Source organism: Anabrus simplex, chromosome 2 (assembly GCF_040414725.1).
Source record: "Anabrus simplex isolate iqAnaSimp1 chromosome 2, ASM4041472v1, whole genome shotgun sequence".
Classification (NCBI taxonomy): Eukaryota; Metazoa; Arthropoda; class Insecta; order Orthoptera; family Tettigoniidae; genus Anabrus; species Anabrus simplex.
This window is the reverse complement of record NC_090266.1, coordinates 845189976-845205358: the sequence shown is the minus strand read 5'-3', so window position 1 is coordinate 845205358 and position 15383 is coordinate 845189976. Positions and strand designations below refer to the sequence as shown.

General features: G+C 36.3%; 1 protein-coding gene across 1 annotated transcript in view; it reads right to left on the bottom strand.

Annotated features, from left to right (window-relative positions):
* Positions 1-4755: 4755 nt before the first annotated feature.
* LOC136863709 (cell adhesion molecule Dscam2) overlaps positions 4756-15383 on the bottom strand; it is a 1676531-nt gene continuing 1665903 nt past the window's right edge. The window contains exon 37 of the mRNA XM_068226050.1: positions 4756-5002. Coding sequence (XP_068082151.1) covers positions 4774-5002 — 229 coding nt within the window. The 3' untranslated portion in view covers positions 4756-4773. The remainder of the gene's footprint in view (positions 5003-15383) is intronic.

Genomic DNA, 15383 nt, shown 5'->3' with positions numbered 1-15383 from the left:
AGCAGATGCACTGATAATTACAGAGACCTTCCTACTCCAACCGATAGACATCCCAGACTTTTATGGAATCCATGCTCTCGCAAAACCAACTGAAGGCAGACCAGAAGGGGGAGTCTCATGCTTTCTGAAACCCTCGATAGGTAAACTAAAAGAAATATACAAAGAGGACAATATGGTAATAGTAAAAGCAACTGACATCAACATAATTGGCGTTTATATCAGCCCTGAAAGTTCGACAGGGAACGTCATAGAGAAACTTTCCTCAGCTATATCAAAAACAAACAACACCAACATTATCATAGCAGGCGACCTAAACTGTCGTGTTGATAAACCGCTTCGAAAATCTGAGCTGGTGCTTGAAATGCTAACAGAAGAAGGTTATAATCTAATAAATAAGAGAGAAGAAAAGACCTACATTGCCTACAACGGATCAAGCACTATTGACCTTGTTTTCTATAAAGGGGATAGAATCGCCATAAAAAATCAAGAAGGACTGTGGACCTCAGGTGCAGCCCCGATAAGGAAACATATACCAATCGCAACAGATATCATTCTCCATTGCCCACAACATACCTCAACATCAAGCAACAAGAATAGATACAAGGATTATCAACCACGAAGACATCCTTAAGGCAGAACAGCTTGCTACTGAAGGCCACATAGATGAAGCACTAGAAATTGTAACTGACCAACTACATAAGGCATCACTACCAATCAGAAAACGAACAGCTCAACCCTGGTTCGACGAAGAGTGTTACCTCAAACAAAAAAACTCTAGAACAGGTACAGAAGGCCCATTCTGCTGGCTCAGACAATCACCTTCATCTCTATGCACAAGGCAGAAGAGAGTACTAACAACTTCTACATTCCAAGAGATCTAAATATTTGGAAACCGAAGCAAAAAAAACTAGCCACAACAGCAAAACATGACCCATTTATAGTCCTTCGAAAAAATATCGTATCAAAACCTCAAGAAATCCCTATGGATAAATGGGAAGAACACTTCAAAGCGTCCTGAATCTGGAAAACAAAACCCAGGCATTCTCTGCAATCAACATGATTCAAGACGGAAAAATAATCCAGGTTACTCCCGATGAAGTCAGAGAAACGGCGCATCAGTTGAAAGTCAAGAGAGCTCCCGGCCCAGATAGTATCCATATAGAACATCTCAAAGAAACTCAAGAAATGTTATTGCCTTTCTGGACGAACTTATTCAATGCCTGTCTAAGATCTGGAACTATTCCTGAGGAATGGAGAAGATCATCAGTGAAAATCCTATACAAGGTTAAAGGACAGACAAATGATCCCAATTCTTACAGAGGCATTGCATTGGAGAACAACATCCTCAAAATATTTATGAAGATCCTTACAAAGAAATTGCAAGATTCTGTAACAATCCCGGAATGCCAATTCGGATTTATGCCCGGAAGAAGCACAATTCGTGCTGTAAAATACCTGCTACAGGAAATAGAAGAAGCATTAAGACTACCCAAAGGAAAATACTATGCAGTTTTCGTGGATTTCACGAAGGCTTTTGTCTCCATAAATCGAGAAATTCTCCTAACCAAGATCAAAAACATGATCAGCGAAGCTCATCCCCTTTTTAAGTTGCTAAATAACATCTTGATAGTGAACTACATATTGAAGATGGAGTCGACACCTCGGATCCGATCAGACAAATGAATGGAGTACTGCAGAGTGACCCGATGAATCCTTTACTGTTCAACATCATCACTGCAGACATCACGAATATAGTAAATTCTTCACCCGACACGACAGTCATCCTCTACGCAGATGACATGGTACTGGGATCATCAAACAAAGACAGCTTACAAGCCTCCTTACTAGAGTTAGAAAAGTGGGTTAACAAAAACCACCTCACGATCAATCTTCAGAAGATGGTGCAAATGACCTTCAGAAAAGGAGGGAGACTTTCTACAAAAGACACTCTTACCCTCTGTAACAATGATCTAACAGTAGTCAGTAAATTCAAGTACTTAGGAATAACTCTTCAAACCACAGCTCTGTCTTTTAATTACCACATAGAAGAAAGAACTGTGGCAGTGACAAGGGCCATCTACAAGATAAAAGATCTTGCAGCACTATCTTTATCCACTGCAATTATGTTATTCCACACAGTAATATCACCTGTCTTGTCTTACAGTTTGGAACTAATTTGGGACCATCTCAAACTCAGAAATCTCGAAAGGATAGAGAAAGTAAAAGCACGCTTTCTTAAATGTACTTTACGAGTTGGAAAATCGGCCCTATCACGTCTAGTATATGAATTGGCCAAAGAAACTTTTTACATTTAGGACCTCAGAATGAGGCTCAATCTGCCATCTACTGGAGCTTACAATGAACTCCTACGCAGAAGGGAAGAAAAGAAAAAGGAAATTGACCCCGACTTCTATACGTCAGATGCTATGTTGGTGAGAAACTGGACCAAAGAAAATCAAGATCAAAGACATATCATAACACGACTTTCCATTCATGGTTTTCACCACAAGATATGCACAGTGAAGTCTTTTCATAATCCAGATGTTAACTGTATATGCGTTTTATGTGGCAAACAGTGTGACAGGTATCACATCAAGACTTGCAACAAGAGAACCATGTCGATAAGTGAATATTGTAAACCCTAATGCCCATTCGGGTGCCCTTTCTAATTATAAATAGAAGATTATGGCGACGTTTAGTAAATTCACGGAGGCTTGCACGCTGAAAGGCATAACGGTCTATACTGATAATATATGTATGTATGTATGTATGTATGTATGTATGTATTATTACTTGTGGGGATTATAAATTGGCAGATATTATTAAGAAGTGTGAAAACATGTAGTCTGTGTACACTGTACACCCTTTTTAATAATCATTGAAACGTTAGAACTTTTCTTAATGAAGTATTGCTCTTGTGCTTTTTCTCTCTCCAATAGTCCATGTGGGAGTACTTTTCTTATATTTTATTATTATTCCTGATAATGGTGTTTTCATAGCTAATAATTCTTTTTGAGAATATCTTTTGTTGTTGAACATAAATGTGTTTTGGTTTAAGGTTGTTGTAAACAGATTGATTATTTCTTTTGTTTTGTGTGGTAAATTGTTATCTCTTGTTGTAATTTTAGCAGATTCTCCTATTGGTATGTTAGTGTACTTATTGGTGATGTCAAAAGATTTCATTCTTGTGCTTTCTGTTATTTTTAGTATATTTATTTCTAATGTGGTTTTAATCGACCTGTCATTTTTTAATGATATATTTTATTTGAGCCTTTTGTTGAGTAGTTCATATACATTGTAACTTGGTGCAGGTTTTGAAAGTTGCCATTAGTCTGTTGGGACATATTTTGGGGAGTGCTCTTAGTGTTGGGGTTCTTGGGATTTGTGATGATTAGTTTTTCTTTTCGTCTTTGCTGAGTATGAAATCTTGGTGTTTTTTTTAAATATTTTATGGCTAAAATATCACTTTGACATTTATTGGTTGGGTCACATTTGATCTCTTGTATTCCATTGTTGCTAACGATTCTTGTTAGTTACTTGTATGTATTTGTCTTGTGACTATTAGATTATCAAATTTTAATTTTGCTTTTTATGGTTTTTAGTATTGAGCTTTGAGTTTTGAAATTTGGTTGTTTTGCTGAATTTTCTATTTTGATTGATTTTAGTGCTTCATTGGTTGCTACATTTCTTATCATGTCTTTATATTGCGTTGTTATATTGCCGCCTGCAATTTCATTGTCATTGATTAGTCATTTTATGTTGTTTTCTGCGTGACATTCTTGGCAATTACACTTGAAACTTTTTTCTAACAAATTTGTTCCTTTATTTGAAAATACTGTATTGGATGTGTTTATATCTCTTAGATAGAGCTTAATATGTTTGTTGTTGTTGTTGTTGTTAGTTTGTTTATTAGTCAGATTACTGATTTTGCTGTCAATTACCACTTGTTTTTGATTGCTTCATTTTTATGTAGTTATGCAAATAATCACTGTAGGATTTCCATTGAGTGGAGTGCCGAAAATTACTTAGGTTTATTGTTAATTTTTTGAATAATCTTATTTCGATCTTTATCCATAAATTTTGCAAATGAGGTTGTATTTTACTGGACAGTGTGGTGGGTTTGGTTTTTAAGAGTGTTTATTTGGGGAGTGCTTGCCTGAGAGGGCAAGTGCAGCATATTGCCAAGGAAAAGGGTAATTGATGGCTTACTTCTCAAATCTTGTAGAGGGAGAGAGGAAATTACATTTCAACCTGTAGTATTATGTTTCTACAAAATTTCCATCTTTTCATGACAAATATATAGAAGTTTGCATAACTCAAAACAGAGTGTTAATCACGTTTTACAAATTTGTATTAGAGGCCATACTGAACTCTTTTTGTAGTGTCTTAGAAGCTTGAGAAGTAATACTGTGTTACATTGTTTCTATGAAATTTATGTCTGTAGCATTCAATAACAAATATATAGAATTTTACATAATACTCTAAAGTAGATATGGTAACTTAAAATTGTGTGCTAATCAAGTTTTACAAATTTGTGTGGGAGGCCATACTGAACTCTTTTTTAGAAAGTTTTAGAAGCTTGAGAAGTAATCCACCAGAATATTTCTTATTAACATCTTTACTAGAACATGTTCGGTGACAGTACCTTTTATTCACTTTTATTTAAATAGACTTTATAATTAATTTTCTCCAGTACAATATCAATTTTGAAGAAAATATCGTATAAACAGATCTTTATGAAAAATAACATATATTTAAAATTCCTGGATTTGATCACACAGCAATAGTAAAGTCTTGATTTCCACTCGATGGACCAAATATGTTGAGAGAGTTCTTGATAATTCCAAGTCTTAATTTCTTCATTGAATCAATGTCACATTCTGCTTCACTCAGTTCATGACCATCTGAGAAACCACTTGGAGGTTCAATTTTTCGGCCCAGGACGAAGGCTGTTTCAGCAGTAGGAACTTTCCTCAGCATCCGCCCATTTCCGAAGTTTCCCCTGAAATAAAAGGATAACATGTTACTCATAGAAATTGAGAATAGTATTCTTAAAAGATAAGTTTAATTCTATCTGAGTAACAAGGAACATTGTCACCAGGAAGTGTCACATATTGGGATGTTGCTCTGATGCTGAGCTTACTACTAAAGGTCTAATATTGCTTTTAGCATTTGTTCATGTGGTTTGACTTAGTGCTGTAACTTTTTACAGTCTTTTTTCAAATTTTTGTTGTCTGGGATAACTCTGGATTCGTAGAACTCTCATGGCACCATCCCCATCGCTATCTGACTAATTTAGTGTCATGACATTTATACTGGTACAGTGTAGCTATTCTTTTTTGGAGGTTTATCGAGAAGTCTTCCCACATGTACAGAGCAACATACAGTATCTAAGCTGGCTTCCTAATATCATGTAAGAGAATCTAAACATTACAGCGGTCTCACAAGACTCATAGTCCAGGTTTATAGAGGAAGTACCGAGAAGAATCGTAGCACAAGTAGTTCAAACACCCGTCAAGACATTCTGAGGGATCAGGATTCATATCGCCATTGTGTTGCTCCAATTTTTCTTTCATACAATACATATATCATACGCAAGAATGCAGTGTTTCCAGAATGGAGTCTGAAACCTATCTGGAATGGCAGAATGTAGTCTGAAGACCTATCTGTGTCGGTGCGACGTAAAGCCACTAGCAAAAAAAGAAAAAGAAACCTCTTCCCCTTTAAACTGACCGAAGTTTCTTTGTTTTAAAAATTTTAATGTTTTAAATATCCCACATTATTCCAAAGGCCAATAGTTAAGACCATCCATATCTAATCACTACCGCCAACAGATTTTCTACGTACACTGCTTCATCAATATCTGGAATGTGTGATATTGATTATTACTTAAAAGGTAGGTCAAATGTTCCACCTTTACAATACTAATTTTTATATTTTTATTTAATTATTTAAATAACATTTAAAAAATAATGGAACATGTTTCATCTATCTTGTAGACATCATCAGCCAAAAAGTTTTAAGATTAAGAACACAGGACAAGGACTAAAACACATTAAAAATAACTCGGACTATCAAATGCGTCAGTTAAAATGTTGAAGAATATGCTGGAATGTTCTGAGCACAACACTTGAATACTGTTAAAAGTGAAAATTAAAACATTGAACACATGAGATGGTTCAATAAAATTGGTAATAAAGTCTTTCTTAATGTGATGAGTAGGCCTCGGATATTTAGGAAAAGTCATATTTTTCCTTTGTCTCGCATTTATTTGCCTGATTGGATTTTGGTGCAAATCAGGTGATTATCATCAAAATTAAGTGATTTTTATTTGTCATATAAGTGCATATTTCAGCTATTTTTGTCATAAGGTCATATTTTGAGCTATTTTCATAGAAACGTGATATTTCGGTCATATTTCGGCGGTTTGGTGACAGCTGTAGCTGTGCAAAACCATCATCAACTTTCCGAATGGGAACTAGTGTTCACAAAACTGCTTTTCTGTATCACATCTGTAGTTAATACAAGTGGAATACTCTGCCTCTTCTATCAGGTTGGAGCAGGAATTGTTTTCCAACATTTGTCACAAAGTCTGGTACACATTAAGTCGAACGTTGGAATTATATCGTGTGAATTACTCATTTAGAAGCAGCTTAGAAATTCATGCAAGTATTGAAATTGTGAGAAGTGCTGAACTTTCAGCACAACAATCGCATGGAATAGTTGGTGTCAGTGTAAAACAGAAACTTCATAACGTGCTTAATCGAAGCGATGGTTTTCGCTGTGTGTGCAAGATAAATGATGTTCTTAGAGAAGGTACCAGTACATTTCAAGATGAGTGCATACTCGACAGCAGTGATTTAATATTATTTAAATATGCACCAATAACGTCTTGTGGCGTAGAAAGGAGCTTCTCTTCTTACAAGAATGAGTTAAGTGATAATCAGAGGTCTTTCGTGCCTGATGCTTTGAAGATGAATCTTGTCATACATTTCAATACCACCCGAGGAAGAGAATGAAAAAGTTATGTGAGTGTGCACTATTTGCCCTGCCACCCTACCATAATGTATCAAAAGACATCTACTTAATTCGCTTCGTGGTGCTCAATTTAAACTTTAATGCATTTGAGTAATATTAATGTAATCTGGGCTTAAACGTGCTAAAATATTTTAAAAGAATTGATTGATTTCTAGTTTTCTCATAATTCAAACCACCAATGAAGGGTGCAAACATGTTTTGACTTTTAAAATGTTGTGTGATCTGATAATCTTAGCGAACATAGTACTTTATAGGTACTTTTATAGGTACTTTATATGCTTGATAAGTGAATCGAGGATAATAGACTGTGAATAACTGCTAAACATGTATATTCAGAAAATTAATATGAACGTAAGAATAAAGAATTTAGTTAACAAATATGTTTCAAAGAAATCGCCGTTTCGATTTATAGCTTATTTTAAAATGGCCATTTTTAGATCAATCATTTTTGGGTCATATTTTTTAATTTTTACATCTTATTTTGTCACTTTTGAGGTCATATTTGCTTGCTTATTTGGGCTGTTTTTAGGTCTTAAACATCCGAGCCTTAGTGATGATGCTGTGTTGATGTACAGTTTGCCGATGCGTCAGTAGAAGCTTGGTGATATGGAGCACAATGTTTAGTTCCAGTAGAATGAAGATAATTGTTAAACGTATGTTAAACATGGGTGAGGGTTCCAGTAAAATGGTATTGAGTTCGTCTTGTTGGCGTGATGATGTTAACAATTCTTGATAAAAAAGTAGGCGGAATATCTGATCGTGATTTCATATGTGGAATGTGCAGTAGAGTGAACATTCCAGCATATTCTTCAACATTTTAACTAATGCATTCGGCAGTCCAAATTATTTTTAATGTGTTTTTGTCCTTTCCTTTGTTCTTAATCTTAAAACTTTTCGGCTGATGATGTCTACAAGATAGATGAAACATGTTCCGTTATTTTTTAAATGTTATTTAAATAATTACATTTAAAAAAAATAGTATTGTAAAGGTGGAACATTTGACCATACCTTTTAAGTATACGTACGACAATATGGGCTTTATAATGAAATTCATTTTATGCAATTAATTATTACTTGAAATGTCCAAATGCGGCAAAACCTTTTATATTTACATTAACAGAAAAAAATACTAGCCAATTTCAGTAGTATGGTTTTTGTATCATTTCTTTGTTTGTTTCTTTTTTCTTTCTCTTTGTTTTATTCCTTGGTCTCACTTGGGTCAGTTTTTGTTTCTGGAAGTCCCTTTTTTTTAAAATGCTATTTATTCAGGGCGTTGACCTAAGGAGATCTTTTGCCCCTACTTTGCACCATATGTTATGAACCTGTGTGTATTTGGAAATTGTGGAAGTGTTCTGGTTTTGATCAAGTTGATAAAGTATATAAAAAGTTAACTTAATAAACATCAAATGTATAATTTTATGAAGATGAAGAGGACCTAGTTCACTTATTTTAGCAAATGGACGGACGGTGAGGAATCTAGAAAATCTATTCATAAAAATGAAATTAGTGATGATGGCCACATGGTTAATGCTAATGATTTAAGTTCAGATGCCAGAACTAGTTCCAGCCGTGCAGCATCTGTAAGTGAAAGTTTATCTTCATATCCAACATATAGGACTGCTCAACAATCAGAAATCTTCTTGAATGTGTTGTGATTATTGGGATTTGATTATTTGGACTCGGAAGACAGCGATGAATTATGTATGTAAAGTATTTATTCATTTGTTTGTTTTGGTTTCTCCTCAGTATGTGAATTTTGGAATTGTTTGATTTGTTTGAAGTTAATATGATTTTAAGATTATTTGATTGTCATGATAATTCTGGTGCATACTGTACCACACGCGCCACATCGTCGTGGGATATTTCCGGTTTCGTAAAGTTGCATCAGTTTAGAAATTTCTCAAGGCTTCCTAAATGTTCTTTGTCAGCACTGTTTTTTTTTCTGCGCTCCTATTGGAGAAAATAAAAGTAATTGTGATTGGTAGGTGAAGGAAAACATCATACGCTCATTGGCCGTAGTACGATTTCATGATTTCCGGAGAGAAGCGTTGTCACTGGAGCCTTGCTCTGCGAGGGCGTCTTTTCTGTTTGACCACTGAAGGGAACGGTCACCTTCCCAGGTACGGGTCTTCTTGGCCCCGCCATCTGGTAAGCACTTGATTATTTTTTTAACTTTTCAGGTATTCAGTTTCAGATGTAGTGTTTCATTTAATTTATCTTGCCGGAGCGTACCCGTGTTTCCTTCTGCTTCCAAATGTTATCATTATGACTTAGCCGTTTCGGTAAGTCACCTCACTTTGTTAAGAGATAGTTCCCGTTTGTTGTTTTGTAAATTAAATGTTATACACCTTTCGAAATAATCTTTATAAGTAATATTTTCCTCAGGACTGTCTCGTTCATTCTGCTTTATCATGGAATATTCATCTTTGGGTCGGGTACCCTTTCTCAGAAGTGTTTTTGAGGGGGCGACCTACTGAAGATGCTCTGCTCCATGATTAGACGTAAATGTTTTTCTCCTTAGATGTACATCTTCACTTTAGTATGACGTTACCTTCTTTTTACTTATTTCTAACTGTTTTGGGTTTTTAAAGGTAACACCACGACAGTGGAACGTCATGTGTGATGTTCCGGTGTAAAAGAAATTTAATAACTAAATGCTACCCTCATGGTAAACTGTAAATTGTAATGGTTGTTGAAATAATGCCGTCAAAATTTTAATGGTATATTTGCTATTGCTTTATATATGAAATTGCATCTAAATTGTTAAGTAAAGTTTAGGATTACATTGACTTCGCTTCTTCAGTATTACCAATACCTTCCACCACCTGGATATGGTTCCCAGCCGCTTCCCGGTTATCCTTTCTTAACAGTCATGTTGGTTAACCTGTTTGTTTTATTTTCTGTGATTTATGTGCTTGCAAATTTAGTTACGTACATGTTGACATGCCTAGTGTAGAGTACTTTTGGTGAATGCACAACGGTAGCAAACATTTTCTCTTCATTAAACCTATTAATTGTAACCTTACCCTTTGGAGAGGTTACAGAATGCATACCCTTGACTAGTTGTTGAAGATCAGAAAATTTGGTTATATGGTTGTTCAAAGGGACTGAAAACTGGTTTTGGTGTTAAAAAAGAATCAGAGCTCTATATTTCAACAGAATGGGCAAACACTGAGGTTATGTATTATGGAAGCAAGAAAGGGAAACAGCAAACATCACTGAGGAAGGAAATATTTGATCATAAAAAGCCAAAGCACACAGAACAACCTTAGATAAAGTTAACCTTGCAGAGAAGCAGCATTACAATGTCTAACTGCTGAAAAACTCCATAAACAGCATGCAAATACCAATAAGGGTTTTCATACAGCATACAGTGTAGCAAAAAATTTGATTTCTTATATAATGAATACCCTGATTTAATAGATCTACAGGTAGCCAATTGTCTGGATATGGGTAATAGGCCTCCAGAGTCGTACATTAGCTGCCAGTATCAATTCAAAAATGCAAAAGAATGTTATGCAAGGAAATAGTTGCAGCTTATTCTAAATTGTCGGTTATTATAGATAAATTGACAACAATATAATCAAAAATACTTTTAATAGTATATATCCATGCATCTTTCATTGGTGATGAACCAATAATATTTTTCTATAAATTGCTATAATTGGAGCCTGCTTCTTCTGAGAGTATAGTGAATGCCCTTCTTAACTGATTATATTCTAGCAGCCTCTCACATGAGTATTTAGCAAAAAAAATTGATACCAGGCGAGTTGGCCATGTGGTTAGGGGCATACGTCTGTGAGCTTGCATCCGGGAAATAGTGGGTTCGAATCCCACTGTCGGCAGCCCTGAAGATGGTTTTCCGTGGATTCCCATTTCCACACCAGGCAAATGCTGGGGCTGTACGTTAATTAAGGCCACAGCCGCTTCCTTCCAACTCCTAGGCCTTTCCTATCCCATCGTTGCCATAAGACCTATCTGTGTCGGTGCGACGTAAAGCCAGTAGCAAAAAAAATAATAATTTGATTGGTGTATGTAGAAATGGCCAGCCCCATGGTGTAGGGGTAGCGTGCCTGCCTCTTACCTGGAGGCCCTGGGTTCGATTCCCGGCCAGGTCAGGGATTTTTACCTGGATCTGAGTGCTGGTTCGAGGTCTACTTAGACCCGGTCTAGAAACCCAAGAATAACAGCCGAGAGGAGTCGTATTGCTGACCACATGACACCTCGTAATCAGCAGGCCTTCAGGCTGAACAGCAATTGCTTGGTAGATCATTGCCCTTCGGAACTGTTGAGCCTTGGGTTATGGTTTGTTTGTATATAGAGATGGTGCAAGTTCTATGATGGGTAAAAATCTGGTGCGCTGAAATTTTTGAGTCTGAAGTATCCTAATATTATCAAGTGTCATGTCTGTGTCACAAAATAGAACTGAGAGTTGGTAATACCATAAACTCGGTGTCTGGAGTGAATGCATTTTAGATTTTCATGGATAAAGTCTATTCATTGTACCATAGATACCCAAAAAATCAGTATCAACTACAGGCAAACAACCTAGGACTACAAAAAGCAAAAGTATGGAGAATTCTGTCTTTGTGCTTGGTAGTTTCATCTCACAGAGTTGATGAGGCAACTGTAAAGTGCTTCAAAGCTCTGTATGAATAGTTCCTAATGGCATTAGATGATCACAGTTCTTAAACTTAAAGATCATCCATGTCTCTGTCCTTATATTTGTTTACACGACTTTGTGTTTAATCTAGCACTAATAAATGATCTTTTTATGAAGTTATAATAATTAATGAGTTATTGCAAAAGTTCTACTAGTTTGACTGATGCCTATAGAAAAGTGGTGAAGAAATTTTCTCTGAACTGAGTAGCCAGCCCAAATATTAGGTGCCAGCATGAATCCCACCAACCCGATACTAATAAATAATTGAGTTGCACTACTTATTGTTGACCTCAGCATGTACACTGCTGGTCAGAAGTTTCCAGACAACATAAAATTAAGAATAATATCCAGATAATTTTAAAATATATGTATTTTTAACATTAAGAAACATGTTTGTAGGAACATACAGTATATTCTTTAGCACAAAATAGCAAATACACATCACAATTTATTTTCATAAAAAAATCCACCCTTTTCTTGGATTACATTCTTCACTATCTTTTGCAGTCGTTCAACAAGTTTCTGCAGAACTGATGAAGGAATATCATTCCAGGCAGTCCGAAGAGTCTTCCAGAGATCTTCTTCTGATGCAGGAATACTCTTCACACCCTGCGATCCAGTTCTTCCCACAGAAGCGCTATTGGGTTTAGGTCGGTGGACTGAGGTGGCCATTCAGTATTTGAGTTCTGCTTCTTGTTTAACCCTGAGATAATTTTTGCAGAGTATTGACATGTGTTTGGGGTCATTATGTTGCTGTAAGATGAACCCATGTCCTATCATTCGCTTGTCAGATGGCACTGCTCTCCTGGAAAGAATGATGTGATAGCCTTCTTTCCTTAGGATTCCCTTTATTTTGCACATATCCCCGTTTCTATCTTAAGAAAAGCACCCCCAAACCATCACTGAATCTCCTGCATGCTTGACTGTAGGAGTAATACAGTTGGGATACATCTTTTTCTGCTGCTTTCCTCCCGGACATACACGTGACGTCTTTGTCGAAATACCTCAGACTTGGATTCATCGGTACACAACACACATTTCCAGTCTTCAGGAGTCCATTCTTTGTGTGCAATAGCCCATTTTAGTCTCTTTTGTCTGTTGACTTTCCTCAGTAACGGTTTTCTCACTGCTACCCTGCCCATTAAATTGGCTTTCCTAAGACGTTGCTTCACAGTGGTGACAAAAATTTCCTTATCATGGCTCCTCATTGATTTCTGCTTGAAGTTCACCTGCCGTGAGCTTTCCGTTTCTCTTGCTGGACAATATTACTGATTGGTCCTCGGCCTTAGTAGTGACCCGAGGTTTCCCATTTCATTTCTTGCCCTGATTTGATCCAATTTTCAACCATCTTGATATTGTGTCATGAACAGGGGACTGCGGAATCTTGAATTTTTTTGCTATATCCTGGGTCGAGTAACCCTCATTGAGAAGAGTATTCGCTGCAGAATGTCCTTATGCATTCAGAGTACATCCCTGTCCCACTTCTGCAATAAAAATGTAAAAAACAGAACATTAATAAATTAATGATATTTTATGGAAATTTATGCTTAAAAATTGTCGTATAGTATTTATTACTGATGGACCTATAAACAATGTAAAGTACATTGAATAATTACCTTTCTACTAGTTTCCATGAAGATTGTAGCACAACAATTAACTTCAAACCTTCATATGTGGGTTTATTTTTTTACTTGTAACACAACACACAAGAATGTTACCTAGCAACTAACTCCTAATCACCTTATGGGACTGTATTGGTGCCAGCAATGAAATTTCATGGCTGTTTCTGACCAGAACAACTTCCTGTGCACTCTGTAACTCTAGTAAATTGATTTGGTCAAGTAGAGAAAGTTTCACAATAGGATATAAGCATAAAATACAAACTTTCAAAGTGTCTGAAAACTTTTGTCTGGCAATGTATGTACTACCAATATAGTTGGTCCATTATTGGACATTTGAGTTGTGAAGAATTGTGTCAAATTAGCCTGGTTTGATTGGTCATCACACTAGGGTTTGAAGGCTAACACAATATTAAACAACTGCACAAACACACGATTTATGATTTACAGGCCAAAGCCCTGCATTTATTAAAACATGACTAATACCAAAGGACACGCATACAACCACTAACATGTAAACACAGTATGGTACCACAGATTCGTTGTACTTTTGACTACATGTGACTACGAAGCAATTCGTTCTTAATTCTTCCGCCAAGGGCTCTGCTGCTATAACAGATAAGGGTCAGCTCCATTATGCATGCTAACTGTCCACTATTGGTAGTGCAAAGACTCTCATTCTTGAATATACAGTACATCGATGGTCAAAAGCAGGGAAAACATATACATTCTCTTTGGTCTTGCACTTATTTATGTTCGAGTAGATCATGGTGTTGTTTTAAGCTTGTTCAGTGATGTAACGTCATATGTTACAGAGCTTTTGTTGCATATTGATGAGTGGTAGAATAAAGAAAGTATGAAAAAACAGAAAACAGACTTTTTTTGGAGGGTGAAACTTGCGTGCCAGTAACAAAAACACAGTTGCGGCCTGGGATTTCTGCACCATTGCTATAGAATAATTCATAAAAGCATTCATGCTATTGAAAGAATTCCCTGTAAAATATTTGAGGGAAGCTTAGAAAAGTTCCATCTTCTGTGGTGAAAATAAATCAGGATACATTTCTCCAGAGTCTGTCAGAGAATTATTCAGACTGCTGACAGTTTCCTTCTACTGTAATTTCCAGAGTGATGCTGCCAATACATCAAGAGTTCAAAGCACAAATCAAGTAATGGAACCTTCTACACGATCAGTAGATGCAGTTATTCCATGGTTTGAGGAAGAGAACAAATTTGCACAACTATGTGAAAGATTCTGCATGTCATTTGACATGGTTCTTGAAGACTTTAGGGATTTCATAGACAGTAATGTTAGCGTGTAAGATGTATAATACAGGAGAAGTGCCATCCATTTTTAAAAAAAATGCTATTTGTTCGGGGCATCGACCTATAGAGATCTTTTGCCCCTAAAAGTCGTCCATCAGCGGGGTTCGATCCAGCGATTCTGCGCTTACGAAGCAGACCCCTTGCCGCTGTGAAACAAGCTCGTTGCCATCCTATTTAAGACTGAATGTTATTGTATCTATTCCCAAGAAATCAAATGCTAAGAAGTGTGGAAACTACTGCACCATTAGTTCATTATCTCAATATTCAAAATTTTAACATGTATTATTTACAGAAGAATGGAAAAACAAGTTGAAGCTAAGTTGGGAGATCAGTGTGGCTTCAGAAGAAATGTAGGAGCACGTGAAGCGATAACTTTATGTCTGAACTTAGTGGATCGAATTATTAAGAAAGACAAGCGTACATACATCTAAAAAAGGCATTCGATAATGTTGATTGGACCAAGCAAGTTGAGATTCTAAAGTTGATTGGGATTAGATAGTGAAAAAGAAGAATTATCTACAATCTGTACAAAAATCAGTCTGCAGTGATAAGAATCGAAGGCTATGGAAAAGCAGCAGGAATCCAGAAAGGAGTGAGGCAAGGCTTCAGATCGTCCCCTCTCCTTTTCAGTGTTACAATAAACCAGGCAATAAAGGAAATCAAAGAGGAATTTGAAAAGGAATCACACTCTAAGGAGAGGAAATCATAACTCTGAGATTTGCCGATGATATTGTTATTCT